The sequence below is a fragment of the Rhodamnia argentea genome, chromosome 4 (assembly GCF_020921035.1).
Source record: "Rhodamnia argentea isolate NSW1041297 chromosome 4, ASM2092103v1, whole genome shotgun sequence".
NCBI lineage: Eukaryota > Viridiplantae > Streptophyta > Magnoliopsida > Myrtales > Myrtaceae > Rhodamnia > Rhodamnia argentea.
The window spans coordinates 4,992,033-5,009,490 of record NC_063153.1 but is presented as its reverse complement, the minus strand read 5'-3'; the positions used below and the strand labels follow the sequence as shown (position 1 = coordinate 5,009,490).

Sequence of the window (17,458 nt, the reverse complement as noted above, 5' to 3'; positions counted from 1 at the left end):
AACATACCAAAATAAGAGATCCTCATTTATTTATTTCTCTTTAATGGCTGGCATTTACTATAATGTTGTTGTTCCTATTTCTTCTATTTATTCTGTGTGAAATATAGAGGCAGATTTGTTATTTTTTCCCCTGATGATGCGCATTATTCAAATCTTTTAAGCTAATTAATCACTACATATACCCGCATATCGTTCCATACACATGAATCGGGCAAACTACAGTCAAAAGATGGTGAGCATCCGATGTTTTGTGCGCCACGTGTCATGCCCTTGCTTGCACTGAGAATGGTCCAGGATGGACTAACTTGAGAGGATCCACTCGAGCAGAGCAAACAATCATGGCAAAGATGGACAGGATGGAAGAAGATTCCTCTTCACTTTCTAGCTTCATTTACGTTGACAGAAAAGAAAGCCCCAGCTTTTTGTGCCGAAGGTTGTGTCACTTTACGCCCATCATCGTTCAAGGGACGACCGACATTGCCCATTCGAAAAAAGTGAGTAGGGTCCATTTTCTTTACATTCGATGGGAAAATTTCTGTACATCCCAACCCCTGACATGACATTCTAAGTCTATGGGACTCGCACTTTTTTCATACTAGGGTAAGATATGATCTAAAATGAGATTCATCTAATTTGATTTACTTTTCGTTTGGCTTAGATCTTTCAATCTGCGCATTATGACTCTTTTGAACGAAGAAATTCAAATGATATTTAAAACTTTCAATGTACGTTTTCTTGTCCTTTTAGCATAAAGTAATGCATCCTTAATTGATTGGGAAATATCATGTCAATTCATTCGGAGTGTAATGATTATAGGTGAATAATTTTAAACCTGATAAGCTTGCTTCTCCCATTTAGTGTTATTCCCTAGCCTCTATTGGTCAATTCCAGACCTCAAGGTTAAAAAAACATGCGTGTAACTCATAACTTTATCATCATGTCACTCTCCTATAATGTCTATTGGTCCAATTCATTATAACCTAGGATCTAATATCAGTATTGGATGATTTTTAGTCTTTCTCACTCCAAAAGCTAGCTCAAAAAGTAAGGCCTTCTCTTACACTAATAAACTAACTACCAATTTTTTCCACAATCGATATTTTATAATCCAACACTTTCTAACTATGAGGGTTGTTTGTTTAGCAAAGAATGAATTATTTGAAAAATATCTTCTTAAGAATAATCGCTTATATTACTTATAGAATTGAATGAACGAAAAATGTTTTATATGTCACGAAAATGTACATGCATGAATTGTTCGCTAATGAAAATGTTTTTCATTGACCAATTATTTCAAAAGATATAAGCAATTATTCTAATGAAATTGTTGTCCGAATTATTTATTTTTTGCGAAATAAACGGAGATTGAACGTTAGTTTCTCTGTGAAGCCGCCCAACTTGCAGAGAATCCTCTACCTGCGGTGGACCAGAAAGTCTCGCCTGCAAGCAAACTCTGCAACATCTGGCATTCACGTGAGTCAAGACGAAAGAAAGAGGAAGTGTTTGCAAGTGTGGACCATGCTTCATTCCTGGTTTTGAGTTCTGCGTGATAACCAGAACAAAGAGGACCAGAGTTGGGTTGTGTAATTGGTGGCAGACAGCAGCGCAACATAAGTTGACTCTTGGGTACGATGGTCTCCGAGTTTTGTCAGACAAATCCGATATTGGAAGCTGAAGTGTCACCACACTTGTAAAAGGGGTCTAGTCAAGAACTCTTTTCATATGTAGGAAATCAGCGTCTGACTGGTACAACTATAGTCGTGTTATCATGGTGATTTAGTCGTAGTCGTGTTGTAACTTGTACATTTGGCAGGGAATGTGATCCTTATTAGGATCAGTGCACAATCGCAGCGAAGTAAGAGAAACGAGAAAGAGAAAGAGAAAAAATTGAGACATTAAATTTTATCTCGGTTCACCCTTGAACTAGGGTTACGTCCAACAGACGATTCTACTATATTAGCAACTCGTACCTCTCATTACATCACTCAGTTACAAGCGAAATAGAGTACATATAGCAGTAGATATTTATGAGTCCAAGTCCAAATTGCTAATGAAAAATTACGAGCTTAAATCGTAAAAGCGCTCTGATGTCTAGGGAGTGCTACTCCCTTGAGACCCCCATCGGGGTGATTCCTCCAGACCCTCACCCATTCAACATGGAGTGAGACCCACGTGATTTCCTCTCGCAGAGGAGTATGAACCACACCCCAACAATCCTACCAAAAATGGTTAAATTCACACTTTTGAAGTTCAAGAGTTAAAAAGATGTTTTCCTTCTCGTTGTCCCTCTCTATTCTCAATCTGGATTTTACCTTTACTTTTTCTTCTTCTTTTTTTCTGATTCAATAGTCAATTTCGAAATCTGACAAATTTTTCATCTTTAATCGTGCAATAACCTAAGCAGCACTAACACCGACAAAAGACACGCGACACGACACGACACGACGCACGGATGCATCATTTCTCAAAAAATAGAGAATTCCGACACGTTGATATATAAAAATATTGGCATTGAACTTCTTCTTCTTCTTCTTCTTCTTCTTCTTGTTTTGTTAGGAATTCACAATTAGATTTTTCCGGGGTTGATCGGGCATATTAATTTTGGGTTGGCTAGGTAAATTAATTTAAAGTGTCTAAGTATACGACTTAAGCATATATATATATATATATATATATATATATATATTTATATATATTTATATATATTTACCTTTTGACCCATAATATATTGAAAATATTTGAAATTGATCCTTGCGTATTGAAATGATGTGTCGGGATGCCGGACTCGCTTGTTATTGGTGTGTTCAAAGCGCTGACCACATGTCGGATGTCTAACACCTATTGACTACATGTTGGTCACCTGTTGAAGAATACCGGACGGTGTTCGTGTCTAACATGCATCCGACACGACACAAGGGCTCCTAGAGCATGTCCATGCTTTCTAGGCAATAACTGAGCCACTTATATTTTAAAAATTGTATAAAAAAGTTCTCAGGTAACCATATATGAAAATGTCACAGTTTTCAAAAAGTGACTTCGTAATGGCGGGTCTGAAGTGTTCTGTCTCAAGAAAGAAAGTAAAGTGCAACCAGGGAATTCAAAAATCAAAGTAATTAAAGTTATGGAAAAAAAACCGGAAATGATATACAAGATAACAAAAGCAAATTACAAAACCAATCATATAGGTGGTAGCTCTGATATTAAATGAGAAAATTATTCAAAAAGTTCAAAAACTATTGCATTTTTGCTAATTCACTACTAAATTTTTTAATTTTGTCAATCGAATCTACACATTTTCATGTTTTGCCAACTGAGTTTATCCGATCAATTTTTGGCCTAAAAATCATTGATGTGGAGGTTAGTTGTCCTATGCGACACAATCGGTTCCGACGTGGACAATGTTTAATACTATGTTAATATATTTTCAAATTTTTTTATTTACTTTTTAATTTTTTCTTTTCTTTATTTTTACTTAAAGTGGCCGACAAGGGCCACGACGCCTCAATGGCCGTAGGTGAGGGTTGCTATCGGCATCATAGCCCTCGAGCCCAGCCATTGTAAGAAGAAAACAAAGAAAAGAATTTAAAAAAGAAGAATAAAAGATAAATTAATAAATTGAAAAAATATTAAAATATTAATAAAAATTTGTCCATGTCAACATCGATCATGCCACGTAGAATAGCCGATGTCCATGTTAACGATTTCCAACCAAAATTGGCTGAATCAACTCAATTGGCAAAACTTGAAAATGTTTGAAACTCAATTAGCAAACTTAAAAGGTTTAGAATTAAGTTGGCAAAAATGTAATATGTTTATTACTTTTTGGATAATTTCCCCGATATAAAACTGATAAAGGTTCACAAAATGAAATGATGAAAAGATCACACATGATTGGAAATGGGAAATTTACCGAGGATACAAGTGCATAGGGAAGGGATACGGACTCTCACACACACAAATGTAAACTCTCCCTAATGTAAGTTTTGCCCTATGAGTGAGAGCGTCATTTGATAGGAAGAATGACTACCATGTCTGTCGGCGGTCATCCGTGTACAATTCGTCGCTCGTGCTGCTACAATCAACTGACATGCTCTAATTGTTGCTTCCTTTCGGTGGTGGCAAAACGCTGCTGATATTATTCTGATTCCTGCTGATATTATTCTTATTTTATTTATCATCTTCTAAGCGATTGATTCCATAGCACCTGTCCTCATTGATATCTCCACTATGATGTGATTGACTGGAGGTGCTTTTGAAACCTTTCAGCCCTGGTAGCAATTGCGCCATGATTGTGACGTATTTGTCTTGTGATTGCACAACATCAAGTTGCGCAGTGACCAAAGAGTTTTGCTGGAAAAATGAAGCACTGCTTATGTTTGCGCAATCTGGAGAGGCTAAATTTGAGTGTTATGTTGGTTTAGCCAAGCCAGGACAGTGTCTTCATATGCATTTTTGGCGAAATTGAAATTATACCCCCACTTGGTTTTGAACCTTCGGATCAGGTTTGGAATGTCATGGCTCTAAGGAGGAAAGTAATAGTCCAACTTCCTAGTTGATACTCATGAGATTCCAAAATTAATTGGAAAATTGAACAAGGTTTGGAAAGCAAGATTCTTGCTCTGTTGGTATAAAGTTTGAGTCAAGAAGTTTGCAACTCTTTTTGATTTCTGGCAGCAAAATTTCAATAATGGGACCAACATGGTCCTCCCACTAGTTAAACCAATTGGGAAAGTGGTTAATTTTGCTGATTGGTTTGAAATAGAAGAGCCAACAATGGCGAAAATTATTGTTTTGGCAGAAAAGTGCAGACCACCACGCTTGTTGGTAATCCCAGTAAGTAAATATAGGGGAGATATAGGAGTTTAGTGATTGTTCTGGGTAGAAATGTTTTGCTAGCGTGAGGAGATGAACCCCATTTGAATGGTAAAATGAATTGGAGAATGGTTGTAATGGAATGGGTGATGTGGGCTGGATCATTTTGGTTAATTGGCTGAGATGATGGCTTCTGCTTTGGTTTTGTAAGGTGTGAACGAGAAGCAGGAGTGTGACTTGGGTGACAATTAGGTTAATTCTGGTGGGATGATGGGTTCTGATGATTCTTCATCAAGAATTTGTTTCCATGATATTGGATTTATGATTTGGTTGAGGGTTTTTCTGATGATGTGAAGTTGGGTTTTCCTTTGTCAATTCTTACGATTTTGTTGGCATGGCAAGAATTCACTTGTAAAGAAATTTGGCAATGAATTTGAAGAATTACTTATAAACACGATATCAAAATCAAATACTGATAAAATGGATTAGTGCCATGCAAAAATTTGTTTTGATGCAGTATTTAAAACATCTTTGTAAAATCTCTTTTGCTGATTTACAATCAAAGCATAAACGGAATTTCTGATTTAATAAATTTCCTTGAAAGTTAGAAATTATCCAAACTATTGCTAATTTTTTGTTTGAAAATAGTGGAGAATGTGAATTGAATGATATCGTTATTGCTTTTTCGTCTTGATTTTTGTCTAGGTTAATCGAAACGTGGTTTAAAGTTATAATTCTAGAAGGCTTCCTTTTTTGTGTTTCTTGTTCTGGAGGACAATTACCCTTACAAGATGTAGTCTTTGGTTCATTGTAAGAAGAATCATGTTGGGGTACAAGAATCAGATGTCTTTCTTTGTACAATTGATTGTTGTTCTTTAAGCTGCCGCCGTAATTTAATTGTATTATACATATGCAATGCTTGTTTTCGAACAAATGAGATCATTCCTCCACGAGAGAAAATTGATAACGAATTTGGCCACTGTACTCTTCTCTAATTTTGTAACGGATTTGTTCTAATCGCAATCTGACCTAACTATTGCTCTTCTTAGGAAGGTATCTTTGTATTATGTGATTCTACTAGGAGAAGGGTCACCTATGAAATGTTATGAGATAGAGAAAATGAGCATACTAACAGCATCTTGGATGTCATGACCATTTTCATCTTTACTAGTTTGCCCGTATTTATCTGCTCGATAAGCATTCAAAATTTGATTTTCCTGTTCGTCAGTAAGATGATTATCCCACCATCCTTTTAATTGTCCAATAAAACCAACGACAAAAAGGTATGCTGTTGCGGGATCCGAAACATCTCGTTGTGTTCTATAAGCATTGGAAACCATGGTCATTTGGTGTAGTATATTGAGGATATTGTATTCGGAAACACCATCTATATTCCATTCATAGATTACATAGGAAGAATATTTATTTTGTATTTCAAAGGATGATTCTTCAAGGGCCATGTCCTGAGCGGTAGCCCTGGAATAATAAAGTTTCTGTGGATGTTTGCACGTTGTTTTATTTAGTTAACATAAGATTCATTAGCCGATACAAAAATTAATTTATCTTTTTCAAGGGTATTTATTTTGATGTGGGGTATCTTTTTCCAAATCTGTTTACTAGGGGCGATTGATTCCTGATGGGCAGTTCTCACTTTAGAATCGAGAACCGCCCATTAGGGACCAATTCTGCAATATGGGAACCGTGAAGTACCCGCTTGTTCCATAGACCCATCCCGAGAATCAAACCATCGGTCCTGTCCGGTTCCCCGGTGGGTCCATATAAGTCACGTGATTTAGGTTAACTGGGCCTATAAGTCACGTGATTTAGAATTTGAGAGAGATAGCTTGCATTAAATGAATATATCTATATTATATAAATAGGTCCAGTCCGGTTGGTCTGATGGGTGTTTCCCACTTAGAACCCAAAATTGGACCGGTACCCGCTGGTTCGAGCAAATTGAAATCGGGAACTAGACTAGTACCCGGTGCGAACCACCCAAAACCAGCTAATTGAGTACGGTCCGGTCCGATTCCCGTGGATTCTGATTTTTTTTACTCACTCCCATTCCTCCCTTATTCTTTGTAGCCTTTAGGATCTCCCTTTTTTTGGGGGGCAAACCAGCTTTCGACTCACTGTTCTTCCACCAGAAATTTTTCATCTTTTGCTCGATGCCTTAACACAGCATATTGTGGCAAAGCTGGGACGGCAAGGTTTACTCGCCACGATAACAGCAAAACTTTAACTTCAAGAAAGAATCGGGCCGACCATGATTTGCCAGTTGAGCGTGGGCATCGTGAAGCACAGAAGAACAAGCATGGTGAATTTCAAGTCCAAAGGATTTCTGTTTTTTTGGGCCTACTAGAATTGATTTCGTCTGTAGTACATATATATTGGTTCTACTTCTAGCTCACTCCACCACCCACATCAAAGCAATTTAGAGGCCCTCATAATGTTTTGTGGCCAAATTCATTTAACTCCTAATTTTGGTGGCCCAAATGATTTTTCTGTCTTCATTTCATTGGGCCGCTAAAGGCCGCTTAGCTTTTTATCGGAGATCGATTTGAGTCCTCTTATGTCCAATTCGTGAACTCAGTCGATACATTTTGTATCGTCATTTGACTATTTTTCCACTTTGATTTCTTCGATCATCTTGGTGTGCTTCACCAGTAGCATATGAGAAATATTGAAAAACGCGACCAACTTTGGGTCAACACCCGCAATTAATCCAAAACCAAGAGCCTCAAACATCAACACATTAATGTTTTCGAAGTTCTTCCAGTCTTGTCATTTCATCAAGCTCAAAGTACGTGGTACACTATATTGTGATGTTCGCAATTAATATACATTAAAAAAAAAACCCGAAAAAACAAGCCTTAATCACTTGTCTAAGTCGGACTTGAACGAACAAATACATTACAATAGCATGAAAGATCAAATCATTTCCAAATGTCTTTGCCCCCTCCATTTTTGGCCCCTCCTAGGAGGTTTCATTCACTTTGCCTGCATGGGCCTCTTTAAGCAAGTACAAGGGCATGGCTGAAGAAGAACAGGTTGTGAGAAATTAATTATAAACACCGGAGGCCAACTTTGCTCTTAGGTCCTTCCTCAAGATCTTGCCCGAGGGGGCTTTCGGAATTGCGTCCGTGAAGAAAACCCGCTTGATTTTCTTGTAAAACACGACCTACAAAAAAGCAATAAGCACCATATCTTCACTCTTGGTGCCTCAAAATTTCATCAAGAGAATATTTCGTACAGATTTCTTGCAACGGTTAAAATAGGTCTGTCGCCAGAGCTTTGAAACTGTTTCACCCGATTTTAACATGTATTGTCGAATGAAAATGCAAATACAGCTACGGCACAACATGCTTACAGATATGCTTTCGACTCTACTAAACAAACACGAAGTTTAGCGAGCGATTTTAATAACTTTAAATACAAAACCCAAAACCCTAAAATAGGAAATGCTTTGCTTATTTCTTCGTTTAGAGCCTTCACGTGTTTAGAACGAATTAAAACTTGGTAATCATAGATTAGTCAACCCTTCATGTTAAAGACAGATCGAGCTACAAATGGAATATTAGGTGAAAAGTGGTTGGTGGACAGCTATGGAGAACCTACACATCCGGTGAATAGTCAACATCTAATGCACCCTCTTCTAGACACATTATAGTTGGCCAGGAATTTAACTGTTCGACCGTCCACAAAAATTCAAAAATGCATTTTCTCTATGGTAAATCATAACTTTAATATGGAACTACCTAACTTTCCTCCCATGAGTGTTTGGTCCCATCAAACCACTGCTGACCGATAAGCAACTGACTTCATCATGCCCTTACATCTTTGCATATGAACATCATATTCTCCGACCAAAAAAAAACATCATATTCCAAAAATAATGTTTTTGAATATAGTCAATTGCTAACTCAGTCCCATGTGAATGTCTTAATTCAAAAATAAATATCTATAATTTCACCAAAAAAATAAGAAGAAACCTAATGTACCTGCTTTGAGATGTATTGCTTGATCTCGTCTTCGGTGATTATGGAACCGTTTAATTTCACCACGAATGCAACAGGAACCTCACCGGCAGCCTCATCCTTCATCCTGTTTTATAAAAAAAAAAACACAAATTTATAAGAAATATGTTCAAAAAACGAAAATTTTGTACTAAACTTGCAAAAATTATTGGACACCGTGTGGTTGAGCGTGGGTGACTTACGGTACAACAGCGGCATCCGAAATATTTGGGTGTGCGATCAGCATCGCCTCTAGCTCAGCCGGAGCGACTTGGAAGCCCTTGTACTTGATGAGCTCCTTCAACCGGTCGACGATGAACAGCTCGTCGTCGTCGTCGATGTAGCCAATGTCGCCGGTGTGCAGCCACCCTTCTTTGTCTATGGTTCTCGCGGTCGCCTCGGGGTCGTTCAGATAACCTTAAGACGAAAATCAAAACCGCGTCGGACGACGAAACATTGTGTCTCCAATGACAAGTCATAAAGTAAGTGCCTAAAATCATTCACACGTTGACCTAACAAGGCCCCAAGCTTCTCTATACCAATCATTCTTCACGTTAGTGCCTGGGCGTAGGTGAGGGTGTCTTCGTAAATGTGCTCAAGATATTAGATAATTATTTTGTTCATTGCAAAATGGATATAAAGCATCCACTGATCACGGGTCAAATCTACTTATACCCTGTAATCTTTTTTCGTGAATTAAATGTTGTGGGGTCATTTTTATTACCTAGATTAAGCAATTTAAACCAAGATTTCTTAGGTTATTTATAGTCGAACGGCTTTTCGTTATACATCATGATCACACAACATTAGCTAAAATCAGAGGAAAACTTACCAGAATCAGGCAACTAAATAAGAATGCACAAATTTTTATGACAATAAAGTCACTTTCCAATGCCCTCAGTTGGAGCAAAATCTATTACATTATTGCAATCATTATTGATGAGCGTCTTTCTATGCTCCTACTCCAATTAGGTTGCTATTTATAAACAGGAACGCAATGACAAACCATGTGTCCTGCTGGATGGATGCTCGCTTGAAAAGGTAATCGAGAAAACAATCTTTAATAATTGCTTGTTGTTGAGTTATGTACTAATCAACTAATGGATATAAGTTTTAAAAAAAAAATAAAGTGGGTCCAACATGACAAAATTGATTTTAAATATTAATGGTCAATAACATTTCGTTAAATCACTAAGTAAATTACAAATTTCGACAATTGTTAATCCGCCTTGTGATGTAATAAGCAAAACAGTAATTCAGATTTTAATAGTTGCTTGGACCATCTTACTTTACGGCTTTAGGCTTCTAGATCATTACCATTACGAAGTCAATTTCCCAGTTCAAACTCCAAATCCTTTCTCAATCCGACCCCATTTGCTGCAGGTCAAGCTAATCCATTATTCGCATTTTTTTTTAATTTTTTTCCCGAAAAGTCAAAGTTTGCCATGATAGGGGAAATAAAAAACAATTACAATAGAAATTAACAAAATATATTAGAAGAAAATAGTGGTCGGAATTTTCCGCCGCACCACTCATGGGTTGACTCCTTGAACGTATAGGATTTTCCCCTAATAATAACAGGGGATCGGAAGATTTGCTCGAGTTCTCAATCAACCTCTATGACGATCTTTTGAATCCGTTGTCGGATAATTATTGAAACACATAAGTATATGCTCCTAGTACTTGGTGCTGCGCGAGAAATTATGCTCGCGTGAGCTCATCCGAACCTAGATAAGGAAAAGGTCTAATCCAACCAGTCATAACTAAGAAGATAAGTTCTTGGTAGAGCCCTAAAAACCTTTACGCATCGTTAGTCATAGACCAATTGTTTAAATTGATTAGACATGACGAAATCTTGTAGGAAGAACCTAAGGAGTCATTGTCGCCGCGAGACCCATCAACATTAAAGTCAACCACTCAGCACTCTTCATATCCATTTTGAACGAATGTACTTATAAAAAGGGAAAAAAAAAATTGGATTATGGAAGTGGTGGGTGGGTGATCCGTACCTTTCATGATCTGGTGACCCCTGATGCAGATCTCGCCGGGCTGGTTCCGCAGGAGCGAGGCGCCGGTCTCCGGGTCGACGATCTTCATCTGGGCGTTCCTCACGACGGTTCCGCACGCGCCTGACTTGATCTCGAACGGCTCCTTTGCGAAGGCCAAGCACATCGCCAGCACGGGGCCCGCCTCCGTCATCCCATAGCCCTACACATTTTTCACATGTCGCATGATCAAAAGATATATAGTTACTCCTTACCAAAAAAAAAAGATATATAGTTACATGATTTCTTATTCTATACACAATTGGTGTAGAAAATAAGCGTAAGCAAACAGAGTCAAGATGATAATGTACGGTATAAAATTTCGTTCTTTTCGTTTACTTAGTACAGTATAAAGAACGACGAATTAGGAAATAATCTTTCGATTATTGATTATTCACTAAACAAACGAAAGATGCACTTTCCGAATGGTAATCAATAGGGGAATGATTCTTGGGGGTGGGCTTTAGTGGGGGAATACCGGAATAGACCGCTTTATTTGGTATGTGATGAATGACTAGTAACTGTTCCATTTATTTTCCAATCCATCATCTCTTGCATTTTGGAGATTTTTTTTTTTTTTTTTTGTCGAAAAGTATTTTGGAGATTACTTGACGTAGGAATAGGGAAGAAGACAAAGCTATGGTTGGACCAGCATTTTGGATCTCGAATCGTGCTAGGATAGATCTGATCCTGTTTTGAACTCGAATGCCTCATGCGGAATCGATCAAATACAATACGCGCATGATCTGCCATGCCTATCGCATAGATAGACGAACACCATATCCAAAATAGATTTAACTCTCTCTTTTTATCTAATAACGAAAAATAAAAGACCGCCGACCTGACAGTCTAATAGAGTTGTCGGTTATTTCTGATCATATTATCTCCTAATAAGTGAATGTTTTATGCAAAATATGCAATAATGATGTGTGAATCTAAGATTAAAATTTTACTATCGTTGATAGTATTATCAGGGAAGTACGTATGTGAATCAACTTATCTTTACCACCTAACAAAGGAGAAAAACATCTTCTTAGGTTAAAATGGGTCCTACCGGGTCAGCATAAAAACCACAAGAAAGTCTCAACTCCCAAGCTTATAAAACACGACCAAACACACTTGTCGCCACTCGGCCAACTTGCCCCCCCTCCCGTCACGACATATCCAGTCGACGAAAATATACCTTACACGTAATTAGAGAAGAAATAGAATCTACGTTCTTGTCTCATTTTGAGTAACTAGATTACTCTTACTCCCCTGCTGTAATATGTCGGAAGCATTAAAGCAAGAGAAAGAGCAGATCTCACCTGTCCGAGCTTGGCGTTCGGCAGCTTGGCTCGCACCTTGTCCTCGAGCTCCTTCCCCATCGGGGCCGCGCCTGACATGACCGTCCTGATCGACGACAGGTCATACCGGTCCACTTCGGGGCTCTTGGCGATCTCCAGCACGATCGGCGGGACGATGGGCATGATGGTCACCCGGTACCGCTGCACGAGCTCCATCAGCACCATGATCTCGAACTTCTGCATGATCAGGATCGCCGCGCCGACGCGGAGCGCGCAGAACATCACCGAGTTGAGGGAGTATATGTGGAACAAGGGGAGCACGCACAGGATCACGTCCTCCTTGTGGAAGTATAAGTTTGGGTTGTCGCCGTCAACTTGCTGCGCCACGCTCGTCACTTGACCCCTGTGCGTGAGCATCACCCCCTTTGGGAGCCCCGTCGTGCCCGACGAATAGGGAAGCGCCAGGATGTCGTCGGGTTTCACATCCACTGCGGGTGCCGCGTTCTCGTCCGCCTGAATCAATTCCGAGAAGTGCAGGCAACCCTCTGGCGCGGTATCGATGCACACGATCTTGACCCCATTTTCCTCCGCGAACTGCCTCGCCTTCTCGGCGTACGCGGCCTGCGTGACCACGACCTTGGCCCGGGAAGCCGAGGCCTGCTTGGCGATCTCGGCAGGGGTGTAGAACGGGTTCGCGGTCGTGCTGACGGCACCGCGGTAGGACGCGCCAAGGAACGTGAAGACGAACTCGGGGGAGTTCTGGAGGAGCAGCATGATCACATCGCCCTGGCCGACGCCGAGCCCGTCGAGGCCCGCCGCAACCCGGCGGGACGTCAGCTCGACCTCGGCGTAGGTGTAGGTCCTGCCGGTGGCCCCGTCGATGACGCAGGGGCGGTCTGCGAACTCAGAGATGTGCTCAAAGCAGTAGGCGTGCAGTGGGAGGTGGTCGGGGATGTGGATGTCCGGGAGCTTCGACCGGAAGACGAATTCGCCGGGCTGGTCCAATGGCTTGGTGGCCTCCATTGTTGCGGCGTGAAGGAGAATTGAATGAAAAAGATTCTAATGTAGAGAGAGAGAGAGAGAGAGAGGGGGGGGCGGGCGGGGGGCGGCGGGGGGCAGAGGAGGAGAGAGATTGATGATTGGAAGAAGATGAGAAGGTGAGCGTTTGGTTGTGGCTCCTGTCCTTCCCTGAGGTTTGGTTTGAGTTTTGGTTGCGGGTAATATACACGAGTTGGTGTGGGTGGGAGGAGCTGGTGAAGTGGGCTCGATGGGGGAATTCTCCTCTTTCGACAGGGGCATTTCGGTCCTTTCGGTTGCCCAGCTCGGGCAGCGGGAGAGATCCGCTGCAGCTGCTGCGTCGGGCGTCCAGGGACCTAGCCAATAATGACCCGCCACGTGTCGTCTAACTAAATCTCTGGAGACTGTTGTTACGTCCCCGTATGTCCTGATGCCAAGGTGGCGCGTTGTGATTGGAAGGTGGGGAGAGAATATTGTGGTCTCGGGCATCACCTACCGCACCGTGGAACGGGACGTCGGAGGTTGGTGAGGGACATTTGGTGACAAAATCAAATATCATCGTTTTCTTTTTCTCTTTTCTTTTTTTTTGGAATTATTTAGTGCATGTCACGTTCTGACTTTGGCCAACAATGGCTTGCCACGTAGGATTCACCTACCCAAGCGGGGCCCCCTCCCAATTAGCCGATGTCCCACATCGCTCGGAGCTGAACATTTGAACATGGCGTCGGAGCCAGGTCCTGCCGGCGGTTGCATCCACCTCCGTTAATCAAATTTCACACGGCGCTCCTAATTCGGGCTGCACGTAAAAGGGTGGTGCGCCCACATTCATTAGGCAAATTTCACGTGCCACTTTTAATCTGACAATACCTTACGTGACTTGGAGCTAGATAATCTAACCGTTCCTTTCCTCATTTATCCTCTAAAATAACAGCTTCATTCCATCTCTACGGGTTCAGTTTTCATTCGTAAATACATACGACTCGTTAAACATCATGCGAAAACGAATCGGCTCGATCGGTCGGACGCACAAAGCCATATCTCGTGCTGACTATTTATGGCACACATCATGAGCCCTATTCGGATGTTCACACGTACACACATTCGAACACGTGTAAACCATGTTATCTCATCATCGAGCGTCTTCCAAATTTAGGGATGAGATCTCATGTTACTTCGGACAAAACAGTGTAATCTCAGACGACAGGTAACGACGCCGTGCCACGCAGGACTTTCACCTAACCCAATTGCTTGTGCCGAGACACGGTTGGAGAGCGGGTCGTGATGATGGGAAGAGGACGCCCCTTCTCTTCTTCACCTACCGCAACAGCCTTGTCATAACGTGCGCTCTGTCTCTTGCCCTTGCGGGGGTGACGTATTCATGACGTAGCTTACGACCTATTTTTTTTTTTTTTTGGTCAATTTCGTTAAAAGGTTGATTTTTTTTTTTTTTGTTTGATTTTTCTCTTTAATATGGATTGGAGCTGAATTTTAGTGGGATAGGTATGTCTAGGTTTGGTGAACAGGTGAATGAGCGCAAGCGGAACACATATTTTCCTATTGGCCACCAACCTAAAGACTTTGACCACCACCACCAACCTATGAGACTGTTTTGAATAAGTAAACCATGTACCTAAGCAAAGGGGGTAAATTTCATGGGTGATCTTCTTTTTCATTTTTTTTTCCTTTTTTGGGGGATTTGTTCAGTTAGGTTAGGTCACTGAATTTTAAGTTTACTCCTCCTATGCATTAAATTTTCAGGTACTTGTCAGCGAATTATGGGAGATTTATTGGGGATATTCTTTCGCATTGAAGTTTGACTGAGCTCACATTCATCAAAACGAGAGATATTGTCCGATTAGTCTTTCGGCATATTACACGGATATCAACTCAGTTTTGAATTTTTTGATTTTTGTCGATTTAGCTCTGAACTTTTACTCGAAATTTCAATATGGTCCTTTCGGCCAATTTTTCTTCCGAAATCGCTAACGTGGTGGTATGCCACGTAGGACCGCCAGTGATGAGTAGAACTTCACATCAATGATTTCCTGGCGAAAATGTGCCACAAAGACTGCATTAAAATTATCCACAAAGGATTAGAACTAAAATTGAATAAAGTTTAGGATTGAGCTGCATCCTTACAATAAGTTTATGATTGATTGGGGTAATGTTATCTATTGAAATGTATTGGGAAAATGGCACTAGAAGTGCTATAACTTTCGCACGGTGCTTACTTGAGTGCTAAAACTTTTATAGTGACCACTTAAATGCTACTTTCGTATAGAAAAAACGATCACTTAAGTGTGATCGCCGGTTTGAGTATCCGGAAAACCGATACAAGATTATTTTAAAATAAACGGCTAGAAGTGCCTGGCCAGAAAGAGTCACGTCGTAACTAAATACCGCGTTAGATTTTGTTTTGTGTCCATGTCGGACAACCATTTTTTTTTTTTTTTCCTTTTTCAATTTGCAAACAATCAAAGAAGAAGAGGTAGATGATGACGAGGTGCTGACGAAGATGAGAGAGGCAATGAACCTCCAGTATATTGGAAGGCAATCCATTACAGCGAGAAGGACCGACGAGCTACATTTGTCTTTTTTTGGAAAAGGGAGAACGGACACTAGGGCAGATGATGAAAAGCGCAGAGGGAGACATGGAGCGATTACGGAGGAGCGGCAGAATTGAATCGGTCGATGTCGGAGACGTCAAAGTCATCCTCGGAGGAGTTTGCAGAAATCGCCGTCGGCGAGATTTGGAAGGAAATCTCCGAAACGCTTAGGGAAGCAAAATGAAGAGCGAATCGAGGCATAGGGATATAGCTCATAGCTCAAATGGAAACTATGTAGAGCCAGATTTAAATGCAATCGCGATCTATCTAAACTCAAAATGCGAATTCCGTAGTTCAAAAGAGTTTAGAAGCAACGGTGGTCCGAGGAGAGCTGGCGAGGGTCCTCGACTCTAGCCTTTGGGTAATTGATGTTATTCTTACCACATGATATGGCACAAGTCGAATGGGTAATTTAATCTCTTCACAAACAACTAACGTTGTTAGGCCTACGAAGGAAAATTTTCCAAAAAAATCATAAATACATTGCAATTGTGCCAATACAGTCATAAACTTTTTTATACCAATTTATTCCTAAGCAATTTCCATTTGTATCAATTTAGTTCATTGGGCCATTAATAATTAGAAAAATCTGACGTGAAATCCAAGGCGGCGCCGATCGGGGTTAACATGGTTGCTAGAGAGCAAGATGACGCCAACGTTGCCCGCTCGGTCCAGCATTTATCGTGGGCATGATAACTAATACACCAAAGGTGCATCCTTTCCGGTCGTCTCATACTAGAGAAAGTTCCTCCCAATGCTATAACGCCCACACCAGACAGCTGGGGTGTTTCCCAAATTGATATTAGAAACCCTAAATTGAGGTCTTTCCCAAATTGATCTCCCAAATTTTTGCCCCAAATCATTTTTTTGCCGATGCCTTCATCCGACGCTCGGCTGACGACGACTTCGTCCAACACTCGCGGCTTTCATTCGATGCCTTCGTCCGACGCTTGCACGACGCTTGCCGAATGCCTTCGCCCTCGCTTGATGCTGTTGTTATTTAGTGTCCATACCGTCTCTCTGCCTGAAATCCTACTGATTCCTACAAGTGGTCCCCCATGGATAGAGTTGACTCAGCTGCAATTGCTCTTGGAGCGAATTTCCATGTATAAACAATGGAAACGTACACAACAACTACAAATACACTACCCTTCTGATGGACGACTAACAATAAATGAAAGAGGTCCGACAGTAAATATGTTAGACCAACAATGAGAATAAGAGTATGTAGCTCAATAAGTGCAGCTCATCATATATCTGATATTCACCAATGAATATACTACATCTTCACGGGTTAGAAATGCTCCAACTAGTGTTGATTCTAAAACCATAAATAACAGTCCCGCTACAATCATGACAACCGATAAAGTCATCGGCGAATTCGTCACAATCAATCAATGACCATCGGTCCCTCTAATCAACAGAGCCACATATGTATTTGGCTATTGTGGTCTGAAATCACCTCTACAAACAACAATGTAAAGGAGAATCGAGGAAGAATATATCACGGCTGCCCAAAATACAGGATTGGGGAATTTCTCCCACGACGAAAAATCTTTCGCCGAAAGTCGTTCCGTGGCTTTTAATTAAGAAAGACAAGGTTCTTCAGCCAACTCCGGCTAGGAAGTATCACAGGCAAACAAACAACAACCAATTCGATTAGAATAGGAGAATGT

General features: G+C 40.7%; 1 protein-coding gene across 1 annotated transcript; it reads right to left on the bottom strand.

The window, feature by feature from the left end:
- Positions 1-7,573: 7,573 nt before the first annotated feature.
- On the bottom strand, positions 7,574-13,383 carry LOC115750805 (4-coumarate--CoA ligase 2-like). The gene is made up of 7 exons (XM_048277501.1): positions 13,279-13,383; positions 12,181-13,246; positions 10,838-11,036; positions 9,032-9,245; positions 8,814-8,916; positions 7,883-7,993; positions 7,574-7,835 (listed from the first exon to the last, which is right to left on the bottom strand). The coding sequence occupies exons 2-7, from the start codon at positions 13,180-13,182 to the stop codon at positions 7,827-7,829; spliced, it is 1,638 nt and encodes a 545-aa protein (XP_048133458.1). The 5' UTR covers positions 13,183-13,246; positions 13,279-13,383; the 3' UTR covers positions 7,574-7,826.
- Positions 13,384-17,458: the final 4,075 nt, after the last annotated feature.

Excerpts from the sequence above, each read along its gene's own strand:
- LOC115750805 (XM_048277501.1), bottom strand. The coding sequence starts at position 13,182 with ATGGAGGCCACCAAGCCATTGGACCAGCCCGGCGAATTCGTCTTCCGG. Across the intron at positions 9,246-10,837 it reads GGGTCACCAGATCATGAAAG|GTTATCTGAACGACCCCGAG; the intron begins GTACGGATCACC and ends TTTCGTCTTAAG. Across the intron at positions 8,917-9,031 it reads TCGGATGCCGCTGTTGTACC|GATGAAGGATGAGGCTGCCG; the intron begins GTAAGTCACCCA and ends TTTATAAAACAG.